General features: G+C 42.9%; 1 protein-coding gene across 1 annotated transcript in view; it reads right to left on the bottom strand.

Annotated features, from left to right (window-relative positions):
- The window catches only part of USP11 (ubiquitin specific peptidase 11), a 34,812-nt gene extending 12,666 nt beyond the window's left edge, over positions 1–22,146 (bottom strand). Inside the window, exons 1-12 of the mRNA XM_083353689.1 lie at positions 21,911–22,146; positions 16,005–16,114; positions 14,838–14,968; positions 14,112–14,229; positions 13,479–13,624; positions 8,886–8,947; positions 8,541–8,640; positions 3,381–3,554; positions 3,129–3,287; positions 1,199–1,423; positions 249–332; positions 63–157 (exon numbers count right to left, since the gene is read on the bottom strand). Coding sequence (XP_083209815.1) covers positions 63–157; positions 249–332; positions 1,199–1,423; positions 3,129–3,287; positions 3,381–3,554; positions 8,541–8,640; positions 8,886–8,947; positions 13,479–13,624; positions 14,112–14,229; positions 14,838–14,968; positions 16,005–16,114; positions 21,911–22,017 — 1,511 coding nt within the window. The 5' untranslated portion in view covers positions 22,018–22,146. The remainder of the gene's footprint in view (positions 1–62; positions 158–248; positions 333–1,198; positions 1,424–3,128; positions 3,288–3,380; positions 3,555–8,540; positions 8,641–8,885; positions 8,948–13,478; positions 13,625–14,111; positions 14,230–14,837; positions 14,969–16,004; positions 16,115–21,910) is intronic.
- Between the last annotated feature and the right edge of the window lie 3,212 nt (positions 22,147–25,358).

The raw sequence follows: 25,358 nt of genomic DNA, 5'->3' as shown, positions 1-25,358 counted from the left end.
CACAGTGAAAGGGCAGCAGGGCAATGGCTGCTCCGTCTTAATATTATTAAACCCAAACCCACATGAAGATGTCATCCCGGTCCAGGATACAGCTGAGAGATTCTTCCCTCTGATAGATCTTGTAGAAGCGGTGACTGAACACATCAGCCACCATCATCTGGAGGGGAGGCAAAGAAACAGTCATTAAGAAAGGGAAGGCCGAGAACAGGCTTCTACAGTCAACGAGGCCCCTCTCCTGGCAAACTTACCTGCTCAGCTGGCACACCTGTGTGCTCTGATAAAGCGTGACAGAGGTCTAGCACTTTCCCAGCTTTGGGGACAATCAGCCTGTGCTGTAAGAACAACAACAAAACGAAAGAGGCCAAGTTCAAACCAGTAAGAAAGTCAACTGAAAATCAAATCCTAAACCCAAGTCCAATCCCCATTAGACTGAATCCATCTCCAAGACAGAAACTGATCTGAGGACAGACCTATAAAGGTAAAGGTAAAGGTTCCCCCGCACATGCGTGCTAGTCGTTTCCGACTCTAGGGGCCGGTGCCCATCTCCGTTTCAAAGCCGAAGAGCCAGCGCTTGTCCGAGGACGTCTCCGTGGTCATGTGGCCGGCATGACTAGACGCCAAAGGCGCACGGAACGCCGTTACCTTCCCACCGTAGTGGTCCCTATTTTTCTACTTGCATTTTTACGTGCTTTCGAACTGCTAGGTTGGCAGAAGCTGGGACGAGTAACAGGCGCTCACTACACGGCACTCGGGATTCGACCCGCCAAACTGCCAACCTTCTGATCAACAAGCTCAGCGTCCTAACCCACTGAGCCACCGCATCCCTTCCGGACAGACCTATAGGTCTCAATTAAGTGGAAAGTCCATCATCATACCTAAGTTATTTAATCATTTATCTATCGTACATACTTGCATTCTCTGTCTTTCGGCACAAATTATAAAAATAACTTGAAGCTATATAAGCTCAGGCCAAATTTTGGTTCCATTTGGTCACTGCTGTGCAAACAGCTGGAAACCTCTTTCCTGGGCTTCAGATGGGAATCGTACTCGCACCTATGCAAACACCCCAACTATCAAGCTTGAAAATGTCTACATATGTGACAGGGGCTCTAGGGCCACTCCCCCACATTCTCACGTCTCATTCAAATAAGTAACCTTCTTGCCAGAGTAAAGTGCCTTCTAGACAGCTTGCTGGTACCTGTTCGGGTTTCTTACAGGGATCCATGGATACAAAGAAAACCTCCATCACTCGGTCCTTGCTAATTGGCAGAGGGGCACTGAGGTAGCAGAAGGGATCAAAAGTCACCGAAATTTTGTTACATTCAGGGCAAACTAATGTTGATTTGAAGAGTCCATGGAAGATATCGACAATGATGGAATTGTTGCGACGTTTGTGGTTGTGCCACGCTTCTTCTGCTACTTCCTGAACGGGAAAAGGCAGAATGAATAGCCTGAAAAACCACAGCCTCTCTCTTCCCAGGCTCACCCGTTTTTTTGCTGAATTACAATTCTCAGCATTTCACTTGACTAAATGCATCAGCTGAAGCTGCAGTAAACTATAATTTAACCACGACTTGAGGTCCAAGGGAAGCTTCCTACCTTTTCCTAGATGCTTAAAAGCAGGGAAGTTTAGCTTAGAATTTTACCATGCAGTTTGACAACAAAACCTCAGAATTAACCGTCAAATCTATCAACCCTCTCCAAAGGACTATTTAATTTTCCCCTGCTACCTTTATCTTTAAAGTGAAACCAATTATTGATGCTAGTCTTCATTTGCTGCTGGGGGAAAGCTGCAAGGGGGTAAGGGGAGAGAAAGAGGTGGTCTATTATATTACCACCAATTAATGCACAGCATTTGTGATGGAAAACCTCAGAGAATTTAGAAGCATCATAAACTGAACACAGGAGTCTGAAGCAAGGATCCCATAGTAAGAAATAGCTGGTGCATCAACACTATACTTTTCCAAAACGCCCCAGCCCTCTCAACCTTGAAATAGGTTATTTTGAGTTTTCCTGAAGTTGTATTACTTCCAAGGCTCTTGCAACAAGCAGACAGGGCCTGTTCTGAAGTCAGGACTGAATATTCTGCAACTCCCACAGCACTCAACCCCTAATGAAAGGACACCCCAAGTTCACTGCAGTAATGGTGCTTACGGTCCATTCTTTATGCCTGATTTCAGCAGACTCCAAGCCTCACAAATTACATCCAGCTTCCATCCTTTTTTACCCCTAAATCTCAATCTGATTACTATAGAGGCTTTGGGAGGCCCCCTTTTATCCTTGCACTCTCCTGTTCTTGCTCAGAAAACAAAAGCTTATATTTATATATTTATATTTACACACACACACACACACACACACACGCTAAGGTTTCAAGAGAAACCTCCCACCACTCACGAAATTTAGATATTACAGCTTAGACAAAATCAATAACATTTAGAGTTCACTGAACTTTGGAGCTGAGGAACTAATACGAATTCCTCATGGGACTGGACTGGGAGCAAAGGATTGGTTGACTAAATTGGCGTAGTCATTTCTGTGACCCCGGGCAGCTTACGAAGTTAACCACCCCTTATAAAAAATAACCCCAAACTGTAATAGTAATCAGAAACAGTAAAACACTTAAAAAAACAAACCATCTGTGGGAGAGCACCCTTTGTTTTTCTAGCACCACCACCACCTGATCCCCAGGCCAGATGACAAAGCCCTGTCTTTAGGCCCTTCCAGAAGGTCAGGGCCAGTCTGATGATATTCCAAAGGGCCAGTCTGATGATATTCCAAAGGGCGGGTACCATGGCGGGAGAGGCTTTCCTCTTGGGTCCCATCAGATGCTATTCCTTTATGGAGGTGACCCACAACACACCCTACCAGCTAGACCTGACAAGTGGGTATGACTGGGGAAAGGTCTTCCCTCAAATACCCCTTTTTCCATACTGTGATATAAAAATTGAAATGGACCAGAAGAACACATGTAAAGATCACCATGGAAATTCAACAGATAGGACCTCCAGTCAGAAGCTTTCACGCTTGTGGATACATTACTCCTACTACAAACATACGTGTGCTATCACCACCGACTAGGATCCAATTTGGACTCTCTGATAATTTCCCTTACGGTTCACGCTCACCTCATCGGGTCTCCCTGCTGCATCCTTTAATTCAATGTACTCTTTCTTCTTGACACGGTTGAGATCCTCGTGCAAACCATCAAGAAGGAAGGAGAGAAGCTCCTGGGAATCGTGCTGCTGATAGCCAAGGAACTGAGAGGCAAAATGGCCCACTTTGGTCTGAACGGGATGCAAAAAAACAGGGGCCTCTAAGATCAGCAAAGAGCTAGAGACAGATTTTAAAAAGCAGTTTAAGACAAGAACGCAACTCGCCTTGAACATTCGGGGCACGATGGAGCGGTGGTGGCCAGACCACTTCTGTTTAATGAGATCCGCGTAAGCTTCAGCAATTTCACCTTTCATGCCAAGAGGGTTGCTGAAGTTTAGTTCATCCAGGTAATGATTATTGAGGAAGTATTCCGTCAGAGGAGGCACATTGCTGAGACACTGGAAGAAAGAACAAAAGAGTGCCAAATGTAGCATTAGGTGGTAGTTCATCTTTCAGAATGAAACTCGGGGGGGGGGGAAGCATCTTTGACGCAGAGATAATTTTTTCTTTGTGAAACAAATGAAATTAAAAGTAAAGGTAAGCAAACTGATATTGACCCAGAAGTGAAGAACTTCACAAGTAGCCTTTTTCCCCACACACACACACATCATGTACACAAAAGACATGGAGAGCTGTGGCATATATACAGACATTATTTTTATAATGGGAACACAAACTTTCATTATTAAGGAATAGGTAGGTACAATTTAGCTTTTTTGGTTTCAAATAGCCAAATGTCAGAAGGCTCCCTTCTACTCCTCTTCAAAGAAATGTTTAACTGTGTTATTATAATCTATGTTGTTCTACTTTCTCCAGTTTAACGTTAGAGAAGAGAAAAAGGAGGGAATTATTTACAAGGGAATTTAAAAAATAGAAAAGAGAGCCATCTTCAATTTATCAATTATCACTCCAAGTCATGATAAAGATGCTGTAATCAAAAGTCTGTGAACTAGTAAATCCAATATTCCTCCACAGATGGTAACCGTGTTACTGGAGGTGCAAAAGGACCCTCCTTTTGTTGCAACTGGGTTGCAACGCCCTCATCCAAATCCATGCATGGGAGAGAAACAGGGATGTCTAGTCATCTTTGCTGAGATAGTTGACTTGTTGATCAAATGGTGGTAAGAAAATAGGGGAACTCAGGCACCACACAGGTCATGTAGAAAGTAAACACAGGGTCGGTCATAAAGGACTCAAATGTTTATACGCCAATGCACAGAGTATGAACAGCAAAAAGGGTGAACTAGAAATTCAAGTTAATGAGGGCAGATATGATATTGTTGCCGTTACGGAAACTTGGTGGGATGAAACCCACAAATGGAACACACAGCTAGATGGATTTAAATTAATTAAAAGAAACAGACCAAATAAAAGAGGAGGTGGAGTTGCTCTCTGTATAAGAAATAACTACATCTCTACAGAAATAGAGCACAACAACGATGAAAACTGTTTTGGATGCATTTGGGTCAATATAAAAGTGGGGGAAATGATATTGCCATAGGTGTATGCTATAGACCAACCAACCAACCAGAGGTAATAGATGAACTTAATGGGGACTTTAATTACCCTAACATCAACTGGGAGACAAACTCTGCACCAAGTAGAAGATCAAACAGATTCCTGATAAACCTAGAAGACAACTTAAGTCTCCCAAAAAGTTGAGAAGGGAACTAGGGGATCAGCCATATTGGACTTAATAACATTACAAAAGCACAAGCAATAGAATACAGTCAAACTAGAGTCTTGGACTTTAAAAGAGCTAATTTTAATAAACTTAGAGACAGCTTGGGAAGAATTCCATGGATGAGAATCCTCAAGGGGAAAACAACTCAAGAAGAGTGGGAAATTTTGAAAAGTGAGATTATAAAAACCCAGTCTAGCACAATACCAACAAAGAAGAAAAATAATAGCTCTCAAAAGAAACCAGCATGGCTGCATAAAGAACACTCTGATAAATTGAAAGACAAAAAGGACAAGTATAAAAAGTGGAAAGAGAGGCACATAACTAAGGCAGAATATCAGCAAATAGTCCAAGCCTGAAAAGATGAAGTGAGGAAAGCTAAGGGTCAAAATGAACTAAGGATTGCAACAAAAGTCAAAAATAACAAAAAAAGCTTCTTTCAACATGTAAAAAACAAGAAAAAAGTTAAGGAAATGATTGGTCCATTAGTGGGAGAAAGTGGCAAGAAGGTGACAAGCAAGAGGGAGAAAGCAGAACTACTTAATTCAGTTTTTGCATCCGTATTTACACAAAGGGAAAAAACAGTCCAACCTATCAAAAACAGTACCGTAAAAAACAAATTAGAAACACAAGTTAAAATAGGCAAGAAAATGGTAAGTGAGCACCTGTCCTCCCTAGATGAGTTCAAATCACCAGGACCAGATGGATTACACCCCAAGGTTCTAAAGAAACTAGCAGGTGTGATCTCAGAACCACTGGACTATATCTTTCAAAGATCCTGGAGCACTGGGGAACTACCAGAGGTCTGGAAAAGAGCTGATGTAGTTCCTATCTTCAAAAAAGGGGGGAAAATAGATCCAGGAAACTACAGATCTATCAGCCTGATCTCAATACCTGGGAAGATCTTGGAAAAGATAATCAAGAAACGAATCAGCGAACACCTAGAGGCAAAGTCATTACCAAAAGCCAACATGGGTTTGTCAAAAACAGATCATGCCAGACACAAATCTTATATTCTTTGACCAGGTGACAAAATTAGTGGACTAAAGGAGTGCTGCGGATATATTGGACTTCAATAAGGGATTTGATAAAGTAGACCAAAACCTACTACTTGATAAGATAGAAAAATGTAGGTTAGACAGCATCACCACCAGATGGATTCGTAGCTGGCTAACCGGCCACACTCAGCATACGGTCCTCAATGGAACTGCATCTACATGGGGGGACATGTGTAGTGGGGTACCAAAGGACTCTGTTCAGGGCCCAGTGCTCTTCCACATCTTCATCAATGATTTGGATGAGGGGATAGATAGGGAACTCATTAAATCTGCTGACAACACCAAGCTGGCAGGAATAGCCAACACTCCAGAAGATAGGCTTAAGATACAGAAGGATCTTGACAGACTTGAACACTAGGCACTATCTAACAAAATGAAATTCATGGGTGAAAAAAGTAAGTTTTACATTTAGGGGGAAAAAAAACAACCAACAATGCACAGGTATACTATAGGTGGTACCTTGCTCAATAGTAGCAGCTGTGAGAGGGATCTTGGAGTCCTAGTGGACAATCACTTAAATATGAGCCAGCAGTGTGCTGCAGCTGCCAAAAAAGCCAACACAGTGCTAGGCTGCGTTAACAGAGGGATAGAATCAAGATCACGTGAACTATTAATACCACTTTACAATGCCTTGGTAAGGCCACACTTGGAATACTGCATCCAGTTTTGGTCACGATGTAAAAAAGATGTTGAGACTCTAGAAAGAGTACAGAGAAGAGCAACAAAGATAATTAGGACACTGGAGGCTAAAACATACAAGGAACGGTTGCTGAAATTGGGTATATGGAGTTTAATGAAGAGAAGGACTAGGGGTGACATGATAGCAGTGTTCCAATATCTCAGGGTTTGCCACAAAGAAGAGGGAGGCAAGCTATTATCCAAAGTGCCTGAAGGCAGGACAAGAAGCAATGGATGGAAACTAGTCAAGGAGAGAAGCAACCTAGAACTAAGGAGAAATTTCCTGACAGTTGGAACAATTAACCAGTGGAACAACCTGCCTCCAGAAATTGTGAATGCTCCAACACTGAAAGTTTTTAAGAAGAGACTGGACAGCCATTTGTCTGAAATGGTATAGGATTTCCTGCCTGAGCAAGGGGTTGGACTAGATGACCTCCAAGGTCCCTTCCAACTTTATTATTATTATAAATGCTGCAGTGGGCAGGAAAAATCTATAGCTTCCTTGCTGTAAAGGGTGGGAAAGACATCGTTCCTCACTGGTACGTACGGGACAGAAATGAAAATTGGTTACAGGGTGGTACTTTGGAGTGGAAAGTAAATATATACAAAGATGTGTTATTAGGGTTGATATTAGGCTAAGACTGTACAGAGACTAATACAAGCAGACTTTATTGAATTATGTTACCGTACTGTAGGAGAGATCTGTTTTCTTTTGACTGAGATGCTGGGCAATCAAATGCCACCACAGGCTTATCACTAAGAAGTGGCTGGTAATATCATCATAGCTTTCCAGACGATTGAATTCTCAGTTCAAGCAAAAGCTACTGTCAAGAATACTGTACTTTTTACAAATTTGAGATTTATCATAATAGATAACACACATAAATATATATGTGCCCTTCTCAGAAAAGAGTGGCCTTTTTCTCTTTTGGAAGCATCCAGGGATTGGTGAGTGTTAAGAAACCGCCAGCCAAGATGGGTTAATTCCTCTACCACGCAAACAGCTACCCTAAATAGGCATTCCAGCAGGCACTGCCAAAATGCATAACCCATTAGTACGAGGGCAATTTGGAAATAAGCCTCCGTTTGAGCATGCGCGAGAAATGGGGATAGCGACGCCTGTCCTATGGCACTGTGCGCGGTAGTTCAGTAGTCAGTGAGAAGGAGGTTGTGGCGCAGTTGACTCGTCCGCTGGATCAACTGAAAATGAACCAGTTTTTTTTTTTAAAAAAATGAAACAGTGGCTTGCGTTGCACCGCTTCGATGACTATGTGCTTCACGATGCCGTTACAGGCTGGCTTCATTCCCAGGCGGGAGGTTTTTGTGCAGAAGGAATTTCAAACCTTCCGAGACGTTATGACAAGTGCCTCAGTTTGAAGGGTGATTATGTTAAAAAGTAGTGTAACGTCGTAGTTTTCTAATGTGAATAATACAACTGAGCCTTGGTGGAGCAGTGGGCTAATGCCTCCTTAATTAACACCAGCTGCCTGCAATTAGTGCAGGTTCGAGTCCCACCAGGCTCAAGGTTGACTCAGCCTTCCATCCTTCCGAGGTAGGTAAAATGAGGACCCAGATTGTTGGGGGCAATTAAGCTGACTTTGTAATAATGCCGCTTGGGGTGTGTGTGAAAGCCCTAATAAGCAGGCATATACATAGAATGAAGGCTACTGCTAAGCTTGTAAGCCGCCCTGAGTCTTCGGAGAAGGGCGGGATATAAATGGAATTAAAAAAAATAAAATAAATAAATAAAAATAAAAAAGTTCTGTATCTACGGGTGTCTGTCACCGGTAACCAAACGGAGCTTTATTTCCGAACTGCCCTCGTCATATGCAGGTAGACATATAACAACACTGGCAACACACCTAATATAACAAGGCAGAATGTGTCAGCAAAGTTTTCATTCTGCTTGGTGGCAAGTCATCACAGTACCCAGAGTTTGGCACCAAAAGACCGCTCATATTTCTTACTTGCAGAGCAGAGTTCATGAAGCACGTGTTCCCCAGGTTGGTAAGGCCACAAATGCCTGGCTGGCCCCGGTACCGCTCTTCCTCATCAAGGGAATTCTTCCTGGAAAATGCAGGTAAAGTGAGACCGGTAAATGCAGGTAAAGTGAGAAAAGAGGAGATGAAACCCACAGCCTGGTTCCTGTCGGAGCAGAACAAAATCATAAGACAACCATGCCGCCCAAAGCTCAGGCAAGCTAGGAACTGGAATGCTATCCCATTTTGAAAGTAAACCCACCCTAGACAGGGAATGCAGGTACACTTCAGAACTGTGGAAATGCTAATATGCAGTAAATGTTAGATACTCACATGATATGTGGTCTGGAACTGGGCCAAGTACCATCTTTACTCCTGATCTCCATTATCACCATCTGAAGGGAACAGGTGCAAGGAGGAAAAGGTCAAGAGAGGCACAATAAAAGTAAAAAAAAAAGCCTGGGCTACATTAACTAGTGTATGGCTGGGCAACTGGCCATGAACCTGTGGCGTCTTTTTAATTTTGTGTTGCTGTTTTTGTTTGGGATACGGTGGGAACCCAGCCTACTTATAGTAATTCATTTATTGTTTAATATGTTATGTGAACCCCAAAAAATGACTATTCAGCAACTAGGGAAAAGCCTGCTATGTGAACCTACAAACACAAACACACAAACACACACAATACATTCCATCTATTTTTCCATCTTTTTTTTTCTATTTTGACTTGATGACTTCCATGGAAATTGAATTTTTGAAGCAATAGGTGAGTAATCTCCCTGCAGAAATTGCAATAAGGGATATAGCTGTTTCCAACAAAAAAAACACAAAACAGTATTTTATCATAGCCTCTGAGGGAGCACACACTCTTATGTTCCTGGAGCATTCATAAACACCTAACGGTGGCCAAAGTGCTACCTCCCCATTTTCCAAATATGATCTCAATCATGCATTTACTTCAGTGTTAAAAGTAAGCAAAGATCTGAGCTAGAAAAGGTTTTGGACCACACCTCAAATGTGTGACATCAAGAAATACAGAAGGCTTAAAATTATACCAGCTGCCCAGTTCTTTTCCTTGTTAAGATGGATGTCTGAAAAGCTTAAAGGTTCCCTAAGGGGGGGAACCCCTTCATGGATTACTGCCTTGTCGTGGCGAAGGGGCTTGCGTAATTCAATGAAGCTATGAGCTATGCCGTGCAGGGCCACCCAAGACGGACAGGTCATAGCAAAGAGTTCTGACAAAACGTGATCCACTGGAGAAGGAAATGGCAATCCACTCCAGTATCTTTGCCATGAAAACCCTATGGACAGTACCAAAAGGCAAAACGATATGATGCTGGAAGATGAGCCCCTCAGGTCGGAAGGCGTCCAATATGCTACTGGGGAAGAGCAGAGGGCTAGTACTAGTAGCGCCAGAAAGAATGAAGCGACTGGGCCAAAGCCGAAAGGACGCTCAGCTGTGGATATGTCTGGTGGTGAAAGGAAAGTCCGATGCTGTAAAGATTTTTTCTCCATAGGAACCTGGAATGTAAGATCCATGAATCAAGGAAAGCTGGACGTGGTCAAACAAGAGATGACAAGACTGAACATCGACATCTTAGGTATCAGCGAACTAAAATGGACAGGAATGGGTGAATTTAATTCAGATGACCATCAGGTATACTACTGCGGGCAAGAATCCCTCAGAAGAAATGGAGTAGCCTTCATAGTCAATAAAAGAGTAGGAAAAGCAATACTGGGATACAATCCTCAAAATGACAGAATGATCTCAGTTCGAATCCAAGGCAAACCATTCAATATCACAGTAGTCCAAGTCTATGCCCCAACCACCAGTGCTGAAGAGGATGAAATTGACCGGTTCTACAAAGCTCTACAGCACCTTATAGAACTAACACCAAAAAATGATGTCTTTATCATCATGGGGGATTGGAATGCTAAAGTAGGAAGCCAAAAGATAACCGGAATAACAGGCAACTTTGGCCTTGGAGTACAAAATGAAGCAGGGCACAGGCTGATAGAATTTTGTCAAGAGAATACGATGGTCATAGCAAACACTCTTTTCCAACAACCCAAGAGACGGCTCTACACATGGACATCACCAGACGGTCAACACAGAAATCAGATTGACTATATGCTCTGCAGCCAAAGATGGAGAAGCTCTATACAGTCAGTAAAAACAAGACCAGGAGCTGACTGTGGCTCAGACCATGAGCTTCTCCTTGCAAAGTTTAGGCTTAAACTGAAGAAAGTAGGGAAAAGCACTAGGCCACTCAGGTATGAATTAAATCATATCCCTGTTGAATATACAGTAGAGGTGACAAATAGATTTAAGGAATTAGATCTGATAGACAGAGTGCCTGAAGAACTATGGACAGAGGTTCGCAACATTGTACAACAGGTAGCAACCAAAACCATCCCAAAGAAAAAGAAATGCAAGAAAGCAAAATGGCTGTCTGAGGAAGCTTTGCAAATAGCTGAGGAAAGGAGGGAAGCGAAAGGCAAGGGAGAAAAACATAGATATGCCCGATTGAATGCAGAATTCCAGAGAATAGGTAGAAGAGATAAGAATGCCTTCTTAAATGAACAGTGCAAAGAAATAGAAGAAAACAATAGAATAGGGAGGACCAGAGATCTCTTCAAGAAAATTGGAAAGATGAAGGGAACGTTTAATGCAAAAATGGGCATGATAAAGGACCAAAATGGCAGGGACCTAACAGAGGCAGAAGAGATTAAGAAGAGGTGGCAAAATTATACAGAAGAACTATACAAGAATGAGCTTAATGTCCCTGCTAATCACAATGAGGTGGTCACTGACCTTGAGCCAGACATCCTAGAATGTGACGTGAAGTGGGCCTTAGAAAAGCTGAGCAACAACAAAGCTAGTGGAGGTGACAGTATTCCAGCTGAGCTATTCAAAATCTTAAAAGACAGTGCAGTAAAAGTGCTACACTCAATTTGCCAGCAAATTTGGAAAACTCAACAGTGGTCACAGGATTGGAAAAGATCAGTTTACATTCCCATTCCAAAGAAAGGCAGTGCCAAAGAATGTTCAAACTATCGCACCATTGCACTCATTTCTCATGCTAGTAAAGTCATGCTTAAAATCCTACAAGCTAGACTTCAGCAGTATGTGGATCGAGAACTACCAGAAGTACAGGCAGGATTTCGAAGAGGCAGAGCAACTAGAGATCAAATTGCCAACATACGCTGGATCATGGAAAAGCTAGGGAGTTCCAGAAAAACATCTACTTCTGCTTCATTGACTATGCTAAAGCCTTTAATTGTGTGGATCATAACAAACTGTGGCAAGTTCTTAAAGAGATGGGAGTACCAGACCATCTTATTTGTCTCTTGAGAAACCTATATGCGGGTCAAGAAGCAACAGTGAGAACTGGACACGGAACCACTGATTGGTTCAAAATTGGGAAAGGAGTCCGGTAAGGCTGTATACTGTCGCCCTGCCTATTTAACTTATATGCAGAGCACATCATGAGAAAGGCAGGGCTAGATGAATCAAAAGTTGGAATTAAGATTGCCGGAAGAAATATCAACAACCTAAGATACGCAGATGATACCACTCTAATGGCAGAAAGTGAAGAAGAACTAAAGAGCCTCTTGTTGTGGGTGAAGAAGGAGAGTGCAAAACTTGGGTTGAAACTTAACATTAAGAAAACCAAGATCATGGCATCTGGACCTCTCAATTCCTGGCAAATAGATGGGGAAGAAATGGAAGTAATGACAGATTTTATTTTCCTGGGCTCCAAGATCACTGCAGAAGGAGACTGTAGCCAAGAAATTAAAAGACGCTTGCTCCTCGGGAGGAAAGCCATGACAAATCTAGACAGCACACTAAAAAGCAGAGACATCACCCTGTCAACAAAAGTGCGTATAGTCAAGGCTATGGTCTTCCCAGTTGCAATGTATGGCAGCGAAAGTTGGACCATAAGAAAGGCTGAGCGCCAAAGAATTGAGGCCTTTGAACTATGGTGCTGGAGAAGACTCCTGCGAGTCCCTTGGACTGCAAGGCGATCAAACCGGTCAGTCCTAGAGGAGATCAATCCTGACTGCTCTTTAGAAGGCCAGATCCTGAAGCTAAAACTCAAATACTTTGGCCACCTAATGAAAAGGAAGGACTCACTGTAGAAGAGCCTAATGCTGGGAAAGATCGAGGGCAATAGAAGAAGGGGACGACAAAGAATGAGGTGGCTGGATGGAGTCACTGAAGCAGTAGGCATGAGCTTAAATGGACTCCAGAAGATGGTAGAGGACAGGAAGGCCTGGAGGAACGTTGTCCATAGGGTCGCAATGGGTCGGACACGACTTCGCAGCTAACAACAACAACAACAACAAAGGGGGGGAAACATTCTGCATGTCTTCCAATATCCTCCCTCAACACATGTTTTTTTGAGATCTTCCAAAAGAGATTTCAAGGAAGAGTCCTAATCACATAACTAATAGGTCTCCTTATTAAAATTTACCTAGTATTAAAGTATGTTGGCTTTTCCCCTCCAAAAAAAGTAATTATTGGATCTAGACCCAAGTACGCCAGTTGTGTAGGAGATACAAAGAATGGCTTCTATCTAATAAATACTCCTGTTCCCTTAAATCAGCTTTGTTATTTAGATAAGTGTACTCTACTGTAGTCTAAACTTGCAGTCCCTCTCCAGGGACTCTGTCTGATTATCTCAAATCCAGTCTTTGGAACTGATAATCTCAAATCCAGTTCGAACTGCTATCTTCCAGATGGCTCCACCTTCAGCCAGCCTGCTCATTGTTGATTGTAACAATCAAACACAGTTGAGGAGCAACAGGCTGGGGGGAAACCAATTTATATAAATATGCCAGACACAAACGTTGGCACAAAACCAATTCTGCCTCTCTTTTTTTAAATACAGGCCAGCCTCAACCTGGTGACAGCAGCGTTACCTGCCCTGAACTTAGGCAGGCATCCAGCACAGTCATCTGCAAGTTTCGTAACCTCTCATAGGAGCCATCAGCATTTTTCACCCAGAGTCTTGATTCATCTTCTGCTGGAACTGAAAACTGATGCCGGGCTTCTTTTAGCACTGTATCTAAGGGGCAGGAAACAAGAGGACAAAGAGAAAATGACTCCTTGGGGCAAATAATGAGCCTTGGTGGAGCAGTGGGCTGATGCTTCCTTAAGTAACACCAGCTGCCTGCAATTAGTGCAGGTTCGCATCCCACCAGGCTCAAGGTTGACTCAGCCTTCCATCCTTCCCAGGTAGGTAAAATGAGGACCCAGATTGTTGGGGGCAATTAAGCTGACTTTGTAATAATGCCGCTTGGGGTGTGTGTGAAAGCCCTAACAAGCAGGCATATACATAGAATGAAGGCTACTGCTAAGCTTGTAAGCCGCCCTGAGTCTTCGGAGAAGGTCGGGATATAAATGGAATTAAAATAAATAAATAAATAAAATAAATAAAATAAATAAAATAAATAAAATAAATAAATTAAATAAATTAAATAAATAAATAAATACCCACTGTTTTTCCCTCCATTTTTCCCTCCCAGCTGAATTCAGAGTTCCTGAAATCTTACCAATGATATCCATCCGGCTAAATTGAGCTGCCACAGGGCTGTCTACATCGCTGTGCTGACAGAGGTATAGCTCCACTAAGTAAACCTCCACTTTCTGCATGCTAGGAAGGTCTACCACCTGGGAAGGAAGAATCAAAATGAAGAATCAAATAAGGGACAGAATATCCTTAGCAGAAATGGGGGAAATCAGTGTTGGTAGAAACTTATCGCTCAATTCTCTCTGAACAGAGATTCAAAAGGGAAAAGCTAATCCCATCCATAAAGCTTGAATGGCCCTTATTTATCAGCAGAACAAACAATTCTTCAGGGGAACCATGTAAAAAAAAAGAGAAAAAACTGTAACACTAGCAAGAACCTAGCAGGATGGCCATCAGTATATGGGCTTTACAAGGAGCATTCAATGGCAAGAATGGCACCCATGGACTAATAACCCCCCATAAATTTTATTTTCATTACAAATTATAAGCCACTCCCCATTCTCTCAACCCCTCCAGTTTACCATTAGCAAGAGGTAGGTAATGCTGGGGGGGAAATTGCTAAAAAAAAGTAACATATAAATTAAGTATTATTAAATTCTACTTCTAGGAAAAAAAGTCTTCCACTCACACAGGGAGTTGGAAGAGTCTTGGTTCTCCGGCCACCTTTTCTATTAACTGCAATGGAAAACGCTGCAGGGCACCCAAATTCCGAAGGAAAAACTCTGCTTCTCAACTGCAACTTTCTCACCTTTCGTTCAATGGCTGGCTGGCCATGTTCAATGCCGTACCAGCTCACCAACTTGTCCCACACTTCCTCAGGCACCAGAATGTACTCTTCGTGTTCTACCAGCTTATCCTTCAACCGGTAAGACTCCAAATCTGGAGGGAGAAAGAAGGAAGACAGGCTAAAATCATGGAGGACTCACCCTCTTTAAAGAGGCCCATAGCTTATGAGCAACTGGGGCCTCAGCAATTTTGGCATTCGTGGAAAGGAGCCAAGCTTCTTAGTAACTGCAAGTGCTTAACGTGGAAATATTTCTCAGCTTCCATAGAAGGCCCCTTCTCATAAAGCCAGTATAATGTAGCAATTAGTGTTGAAATACTGCAGAAAGCCAGATCCAAATTCTACATTATCTGGGAAATATGCTATGTGAAGTTGGGCCTATAATTTTTGAGATTCACACATTGTACTAATTACCTTATCTGCCTTATGTTGGTTTTAGCATGCCATATGAACTTGTGTCTTATTCAGCAAACCATATTAGGTAATCTCTGCTGAAGTGCAGTGAACAAACCCAACGTTACTTTTTATTAACCCAACATTTTATTGGTTTATTGCAATGATCAAATATATGCAATCTGGAGCTTTCTAGAGGAAGGAAGAGAGAAAAATTAAATGATTAGTTTAAACATATAGGGAACGGGTGCTGGAATTGGGTATGTCTAGTTTAATGAAGAGAAGGACGAGGGGGGACATGATAGCAGTGTTCCAATATCTCAGGGGCTGCCACAAAGAAGAGTGAGCCAAGCTATTCTCCAAAGCACCTGAAAGCAGGACAAGAAGCAACGGATGGAAACTAATCAAGGAGAGAAGCAACCTAGAACTAAGGAGAAACTTCCTGACAGTTAGAACAATTAATCAGTGGAACAACCTGCCTCCAGAAGCTGTGAATGCTCCAACACTAGAAGTTTTTAAGAAGAGACTGGCCAGCCATTTGCCTGAAATGGTATAGGGTTTCCTACCTGAGCAGGGGGTTAGACTAGATGACCTCCAAGGTCCCTTCCAACATCATCATCAACATCATCATCATCATCATTATTATTATTATATCCTCCAGATGAAGAGATATGGGAATTTATCTGACAAGCAGAGAAGCAGCCTCAAATAAAAGAAATAAGGCAGAGGAAACCATACCTTCGAAGAGTTCAGCGTTGTTGATCCGACCAGGGAAAGCATTTGAATTCTGATCTCCAGATTCCACATAAACTTTCCACTGCTTGTACCAATGATTCTCCAGCAAATACCTGAGCAAGGAAGCAGACAGCTCAAATGTAATTGAAGACCACGCTCTAACACGCAATCAGGAGCAGCCAGCAATTCGCCTTTCATTCCCAATCACAAAGAGGATTATAAGAAGTCCAGGCCTCAGACTGGCTGGCTGTATGCATCCAATTAGGCCAGGGGTAGGCAACCTCGGCTCTTTTATGACTCATGGACTTCAACTCCCAGAATTCCTGAGCCAGCCAAGCTGGCTCAGGAATTCTGGGAGTTGAAGTCCATGAGTCATAAAAGAGCCAAGGTTGCCTACCCCTGAATTAGGCCAAAGAATGGTAAAATTCTGTTTGCAATCCTTATAAGCAAATTCCCAAGATTCCTAAATATTCTCTAAAGTTTCAGGTTGTTAAGATAACTGGAATAAACTTACAAATGTCAAGAATCTTCTCAAGGGCTTCCTAGTAACGCAATGTGATAATTTGTTCTATCCCCTGTGATATCTTACATGACAGAGATGGTTCCAGCTGGTGTCTCTCATTCCCTTCCATGGTATTCAATTAGGAAGGCTCAGGTGAACAGGGAATAACATAAAACCATGTTGTTTGTTAATAATCTCATTATTTTCCGAACTGGAATTTATGCCACCAATCATTTCTAATTCAGATCTCTACTGTTAGCTGTGAACTTGCCAAGCCAGTCACTGTCCTTCTGCTGTAGTTTACTAACCCTTCAGTCAGCCACAATAGATAAAAGTGCAGACAAATACACATGAAACACTTAGGAATCCTTGGAGAACCTTCCATTTATAAGTGGTTAAAATCTTGGCCCTCTTAAGTTATCTGCTTATTTTCCACTTCCCAGTGTCAATTGTTTAGACAAGTCAGTTTGAATTTTCTGCTCAGCAGCAAACCATAATCCTCATTCTTCCTAGCTGTCGACTAGTCCACTGAAAGGGGAAAGCATTCCATTCTCAACACAATATTATAGTGTGGCATTGTGCCACAACATGATCAGATCAAGCCAGGCAGGCTGTAAAAAGAACTTTCCCTTGGTCTGACTTGGGAAAATAGAGTAACAGCTGCCAAAGTCTGTAAAAAAGAATAGGCAATCTCAGTGTGAGCCACTGCCATTGGCTACAATGAAAGGCAAAGAGAAATCTACCAGATCTACCTGCCTCTTTTCCAGTAGCCTAACAAGCTCCTATTGGCATACCAAGTAATGTAGAGATTGATTAAAAAGAAAGCATGGTGTAAAACTGACTGGTAAATAGCTTTTTGATGGTAGAGGACAGGAAGGCCTGGAGGAACGTGGTCCATGGGGTCGCAATGGGTCAGACACGACTTCGCAACTAACAACAATACAATATTTGTTGTATAGTTATAGATCAAGGTCTACCTGTAGCTTGATTGATGGACAGGAATTGTAATTAAAAAATGACCATTTATAGATGCACTGCTCCCAGCAGCTGCGGCTAATAGTGTCACTAAGGAATACTGGGAGCACCTGGAGGGCCACAGGATGTTAAGGCACGCCAATGGGTGTTAGTGGCTAAGATCTAGAACAGGGGTGTCAAACTGCCGGCCCACGGGCCGGAGCGTCATGGAGAAACCGCGCCCATCCCATTGCCGGCAATGGGAAAAAGTTCCGATACATCATGCAACATCACATGACGTCACGATTTTGACATGTGAACCGCCCTGAGTCCTACGGGAGAAGGGCGGTATATAAGTCCAATAAACATAAACATAAACATGTCTGATCTAGAAGATTGTGACACTGAATTCTAGTCCTGCCTTGCATATGAAAACCAGCTGGGTGGCTTTGGGACAGTCCCTCTCTCAGCCCAACCCTCCTCACAGGGTGAATGTTCTGGGGAAATAAAGAATATTATGTATGTTTGCTCCCTTGAGTTATACAAACAAAAGATGGGCTTTTGTTATTGTTAGTTGCGAAGTCGTGTCCGACCCATTGCGACTCCATGGACAACATTCCTCCAGGCCTTCCTGTCCTCTACCATCTTCTGGGAGTCCATTTAAGCTCACGCCTACTGCTTCAGTGACTCCATCCAGCCACCTCATTCTCTGTCGTCCCCTTCTTCTCTTGCCCTCAATCTTTCCCAGCATTAGGCTCTTTTCCAGTGAGTCCTTCCTTCTCATTAGGTGGCCAAAGTATTTGAGTTTTAGCTTCAGGATCTGGCCTTCTAAAGAGCAGTCAGGGCTGATCTCCTCTAGGACTGACCGGTTTGATCGCCTTGCAGTCCAAGGGACTCGCAGGTGGGATAACTAACAACAATAATAATTGGATATATGACCACAAAGTTTTAAAAACTAAAAAGCTTAAGGCTGAAGCTGATGTTGAAAGTGCTGTGTGTGTGTGTGCGCGCACACACATACACACGTGCGCACACACTTTCAATTCAGTAATGACTCCTGGAAACTGCCTGATCAACTCCCTGCAGATCTTTGGAAGATTTCAGAAGTGGCTTGCCATTGCCTGCTTCTCAGAGAATGACTGGCCCAAAGTCACCCAGCTGGCTTTGTACATAAAGTTTCTAGCCTGATGCCTTAACCACTACACCAAACTATGGTAGCTTTCTTGAAAGTGCATTTGTTACTCATTACCTGTCCCTTGTTTTTCTTCATGCATTATTTTTTTTTCAGCAGGCTACAATCTAGACACATTTATTTAGAAGCAAGATCCAGAGAATTTAGAAGGAGTGCTTTCTAAGTACAATAAAGATACATAGGCTAAGCCTGCAATCTGATTATAAGGGTGTAAGATATAAATAGGGACGCGGTGGCTCAGTGGGTTAGGACGCTGAGCTTGTCGATCAGAAGGTCGGCAGTCTGGCGGGTCGATTCCCGAGTGCCACGTAACAGAGTGAGCGCCTGTTACTCGTCCCAGCTTCTGCCAACCTAGCAGTTCGAAAGCACGTAAAAATGCAAGTAGAAAAATAGGGACCACTACGGTGGGAAGGTAACAGTGTTCCGTGCACCTTTGGCGTCTAGTCATGCCAGCCACATGACCACGGAGACGTCCTCGGACAAGCGCTGGCTCTTCAGCTTTGAAACGGAGATGAGCACCGGCCCCTAGAGTTGGAATCAAATAGCACACATGTGCGGGGGAACCTTTACTTTTTAAGATATAAATGTGTATGTTTCTTCTATAATAACACAATAGAGGAGGTTTCTATTCTATTACTGGGTTGCTGCTTCCTGTTTGTCTCACTCCAGACATAGCAAGCATGCTAGTCAGCATGTAAGAGAAGATTCAAACAACATCACTCTAAAGCCCATCCATCAGGATACAAGAACAACTGAAATTATTCCTATTGTGAGCTCAACTTGCTTCACAAAATAAGAAGTCTGATAGCTGAGGAAGAGTGAAACCAAAGTCACTTTCTTAGACAAACACTACTTAAGGCCTTTGAACTATGGTGCTGAAGAAGACTCCTGCGAGTCCCTTGGACTGCAAGGCAATCAAACCGGTCAGTCCTAGAGGAGATCAACTCTGACTGCTCTTTAGAAGGCCAGATCCTGAAGCTAAAACTCAAATGCTTTGGCCACCTAATGAGCAGGAAGGACTCACTGGAGAAGAGCCTAATGCTGGGAAAGATCGAGGGCAATAGAAGAAGGGGACGACAGAGAATGAGGTGGCTGGATGGAGTCACTGAAGCAGTAGGTGTGAGCTTAAATGGACTCCAGAAGATGATAGAGGACAGGAAGGCCTGGAGGAACATTGTCCATGCGGTCACGATGGGTCGGACACGACTTCGCAACTAACAACAACACTTAAGGATAATCACAAGTAAGGGAGAAAGAAAGCAGAAATGGCATGCAGTTTTGCCTCCAAAGTGAGATACATCCCCAGTGAAACAAACTTCATTTAGAAGCATAGGACTTCACCTTGTATTAGTAGTATATCAACTATAACATCTACCTCAGCATGCAAAGCAAGGGTTATTCCATTAAGCTGCAATATTCTCAAAAAAAAGACACATAAGCAAATAATTTAACATAGGAGCCACAGAGTGTGCCCATGACAATTCATTCTTCTCTGAAACAGGCTGGCATTGTGCTGGATTTCAGTAGACCTCTACACCCAATTCAAAGCGCTATTAGTCACCTACAACGCTCTATATGGTGCAGCTGGGAAATACCATAGCCTTGCCAAAAATGAATCTATCCATTTCGCGAAAGGATATCAGGAAGGTCTGTTAAGAGTCCCAATCCTTATTTGAAGTCAGAGGGACATGTTCTGTGGCAGTGACCATATTTTGGAAGCTCTAACCTACAGAGGTTCATAAAGCCCTGTCCATGATATCAAAAGAGCACTGAAGATAGTTTTATTTCACCAAGACTTCAACCCTAGTTAAATGTTGCTGATGTTAGGAGAAGGTTGATAGTTGTTGTTTTTTAAAATTAACTTATTATAACCAGCCCTGTTTTTTAATTTGGGCAGAATCTAAAAACTATAAAATAAATTTAAGAAAAATTATTTAAAAAAATAATAATAATCAGGTCGGCCATGCACTAGTCCATGTCACTCAAAGCTACCCATTAGCTTGAAATCCTGCTAGTTTAAGTGGTAAAAAGTACAAGATTTCTAGGAGAAGAGGAAGTGACCAAAACAGTCAAGTCCTCCTGTATAGAGGAAACTAGCCTCCTTTATAGGAATGACATGTTGGTTTTTAATCCTGCTTGTTTCCTTCCCTTGACAGATAAAAGAAGGAACAAACATTTTATGATTATAGAGAAGAAATCTATTTTCAAAGCACACAAATTATAAAGTATCTATTCATCATGATAGACCATTGCACGAAAGGGAAAAGGGGAGAAATAACCAAACTCTGCTAATTCGGAAAGACACGCCTTCAGAAAGTTATGCAGCTTACAAGAGTTAAGGTTGCTTAGAGCCACAAGTTCTACACCTACCCTGAGAATACATAAAATGCCGAGCAGCCCTTAACCATCCCAACAAGGGATAATTAGGAAAAGTATTAGAAGTATAAGGAAAAGGGAACAGAATCTAAATAATGTGATTTTTTTTTGAGAAGGTGCTTCAGCTTTAAAAAAACCCAGAAAAGCACCAAAGGCCAAGGAAAAATGGTACATAATTCATCCTACTCCTAAAGTAAACCTCATTCAAGTTCGCCTCAGCCCAGTTAATTGAAAGCGCATAAAGCCTACGGCTAATTAGCCCAGCCCTATATATATATACTTAACACGAGGAGTAAATCCCATCGCATTCAGCCAAAGGGAACTTTTCCCACACACTTAACGAGGATAAAACTGGTGGTTAAAGCAAAAGGCGCCTTTTATACGGGAACTACCGTACTTCCTCAAGCTGGGCGTGAAGGCGCATCTGGAAGACCACCTGGAAAAGCAACCTGCAGCAGCCACGGGGTGCGGCGGCGGCGGCGGCGGCGGAATAAAAGGAGGCACAAAAATACCAGCGCTCGCATCGGCTCCAAGGGGCGTCCGTGGAGGGCAGGGGTCGGCAACCTCGGCTCTTTTATGACTCGTGGACTTCAACTCCCAGAATTCTTGAGCCAGCATAGCTGGCTCAGGAATTCTGGGAGTTGAAGTCCACGAGTCATAAAAGAGCCGAGGTTGCCGACCCCTGGTGGAGGGGAACGGCCCCCCTGAATCAAGGAGAGTTTCACCGAGGCTTGGAGCGGGTGAGCCCGCTGGAAACGAAGCGGGTACGCTCGAGGCTCAACCCCCGGGACCCAAAACTCGAGCAAGCTCTCCGCCCGGTTATACTTCCCCGGGACACCTCCCTCCGCCGCCGCCCCCCCCCCTTTTTTTTTTTTTTGCACTTACCACTTCTCACCCGCTCCCAGCGGTCGCTTCCTCCCGGGCTGGCCCGGCCCTTCTCCCTCTACCTGCCGCCTCTGGGCCTCCAGCGCGGGCAGCCCCCGCTCCGCCATCGCCACCCGCACCTCCGCCGCTCCTCCGCCAGCCCGGAAACGAGAAAGGGAGACACCTTATTTCCCTCTCCCGGCTCCTTCATGGCTCCACCCACCCGCTTCCGACCGGCCGGATAGGTGTGGCAAACGTGACGGAAGAGAGCGGAGCGAGCACCATGTTGAATGTGGCCTACGGCGACGGCGTCATGACGCAGACGGCTCCCTATTGGTTGGCCGGTGGCGCGGGAAATCGAACGAACGGCGGGACACCGTTCTGTGATTGGATGAATGCATTTTACACGAATCCTTGCCCTTGTCTGCGCCGGGCAGAAACAACGAGGCGATAGTTCTTTTCCTCTTACGGCATATATTTTTTTTTTTTAAAAAAAAAATAAACACCGTGAAAAACGTGGACGCCTGTTCATTTATTGATCTGCTTCGTACCGCTTCAGGGAAGTACTGGCAGGAAAGGCGATTGGACCTGTGTCGATCTCGGAATTCCCGAGATTGAAGTAACTAATACTAGGAAGATACTGCGCGCGATACTTTGCAGTTGCCATTTTTACTAAGGGCAATTTTAAAACGCTTACTTGGCTAACGCAGCCCTCTCAACGTTGCCGGTCGAAATTAATTTTGGTGGTATCGTTTGAAGAACCGTGGAGAAGGCAGTCAAAAGCAAACTGCCAATTATCTTTAAATTACTTTTTGAGATACTAAATCACTCTCCAGCAGTTTTTAGTTAATTTACGAATTTACCCACACTAACCACAGGATCTCACAATTATTTACGTTTCTATGCAGAATTGCATAACTTGAATTCCATCGTAGTATTTTGTGTTAAGCCAGCAATTTTGACTTTTAATAAAAACATAATTTATAGAATAGCAGTTATTGAGGGACCGGACTTATTTTTGGAAGCCAATACTATAGAATGGGCAGAACTAGACATTCCTGAAAGGCAGCCAAGCACCCAATTTTATTCGAACAATTGTGGGCAAGCAAGCCATGGCTTGACACAATGCATGAAATAAAGTCCATGCAGTTTTCTTTCACTGACTTTTCTTGCAATACCTTATCTATGTGCACCAACCTTCTACACCTTACCTTTATCTTTTGTCAGTTAGAAGTGATGCTAGAACAGCTGGCTTTTGATTCTTTCAAACTAACCTTCCCATGCAACAGACAGTACTGCACAACAGCCTGAATACACACATCACTTATGTCCCAAGTTTAGAACAACTATGGATGAAACTTCAAAGCATTTACTTTAATAGCATTTAACTATGAAGATTTACTGTCATTGCAATGATGGAGCGAATTCTGTTGTGAAGAAAGCAGGTTTACTACAATTTGCCAATTTCAACATCATTATAAACTGTAAATGCAAATCCTAAATTTTTATTTCTATTTTAGTGGGCCAAACATGGCAATAATTTCCTAAGCTATTAGGAAATGAGGCCAGGACAAAGCAGTTACAGCTTAGCAGTAATCCTCACAAAAGTTTCCCACAGCACCAGCATGACTACTCATAAACAAGGATTATAGGAATCACTGAAGTTGTAGCTTTAAATCCATCTCACTTTTTAAGAGATTGATAAATTTGTCGCAGTCCTTTTTGTAAAGTAAGAATTTTCTCCAGCAAAGCAGCCTCATTTTCTCAAAATTCCAAACACCAACCCCAAAATGTTGGTTAACTGGACCTTAGCACGTTGCATTACTGTCTGCCATTAAGCCATGTTGGTCATAGAAAACTATATTCATTCAAAAGGACTTATTTCCCCATGTCCCATGACATGTATGAACAGGAATTATGTGTTCCAGCAAGACAGGCTCTTTTCCAGTGGCTCCATTGAGGTACATTGATAATATGGTATTCTTTATGGAAGGCTGTTATTTAATCTGGCAACAGCCTTTCCCCATCAACTGGCTGCCACTTCGTGAAGGCAAAAACCTGACCTTGGAGGGTTCCCCAGAGCCCCATCAATGAGTAAACTTGCTTGTGAGTCAGCATGTCATTTCCATGTTTTGCTCCTGAGAAATCTGAGGGTGCTTTGCAGTGCCTACTGATATGAACTGAACATCTGGGAATAGCAGTAGCAGCAGAAAATATCTAAAAGGCAGTCAAAAAATTTTCTCTTCTACCGAATAAAAAGATCCATAATCCTAACGCAGGATTAAATACAACACAGCACACGCCAAAGATTGTTGGGAGACTTTTAATCAGTTCCATACATTTGGATATGGTGCATTAATTAACCCCAAAGGTGGACAGAGCATGAGGGGGGAGAGAAAAGATAGTTCATTTTGTTCCTTAAGGACTTTCCTTCTATAATGGTAAACTTTGCTCTTTGAAACAGAAAGTTCTCCCCCAATTCAAGTTATGTACAACAACAGAGTTTCTTCTTCCATACTAGGAGAACAAACTCCTTATCTACTCCACTGAGATGTGGAGGGAAGCAGGATTGAGGCCAGGGAGGCCCATGGAGCTAGTCCATTCCATATGCTAATGATTATCCATTCCTGGGTTTCTGTTTCCTGCAAGAAGAGGTTGATTGCTTGTCTCCGGTCCAGAAACAAATTATGAGGCTTTGCCCTGCCCCACCCTCCTCAAAAGCAACATCCAAATCCTCTGTACATTCATTTTCCAACAGGCCATCTTCAGTTTTCTTCTCACATAAAAGCTCTCATAATAGGTTGGATTAAGAATACATCCATACTATAAGGAAACTGGTTTAGCCATCATGGCATTTGTTCCTGCTGTCTCTTCTGAGAATCCTGAATGCAGTTTAGGCCCTAAACTGCTCCCAAATTGTCGTCAGCATTATTCTGAACTCACACTTCCCCAAATTCCTGAAAATTCAATAAAGCCCATTTGTGTTTGCAGAATACCTCATGTATCACATCTCGGCTACATTTTTCCATCTAGAACCTCATTTCTTCTCTTTCAGCAAAGACAGAGAATGGGAATTCCAATAAACTAAACCAGATTAGATTCTGGAACCCTTTTACAAAGGTAGCCCTGTATATCTTGGCCATATTTCTCCACCGATCTACTCAACCACAGCATAATATGAGTTCCTACCAGTCCCTTATAGACCCAATATTTAATCAGCTATGGTCTGTGGTCCTTCACTAGGATTGAGGTCTATTCGGATTAACAATGGGTAAAGAATGCAGCAAATCAGCCCTTAAAACCCTGGTCTCAAGTGGGGTCCTGAATCCAGAGTTTCTATTGCTTATGATTCAACACTGCATTCAGTAAACCTTAGTTAAACTGTCTTCTGATCTCCCCAGTTTTTCAGGATTTTAAACCAAGCAACCTCAGCTATAGACTCACCGTACATCTACAATCAAGTTTCTGG

Source organism: Vipera ursinii (genome assembly GCF_947247035.1).
Source record: "Vipera ursinii genome assembly, chromosome: 2".
Taxonomy (NCBI): Eukaryota; Metazoa; Chordata; class Lepidosauria; order Squamata; family Viperidae; genus Vipera; species Vipera ursinii.
Note: the sequence above shows the minus strand (reverse complement) of the source record. Positions and strands in the feature narration are given on the sequence as shown.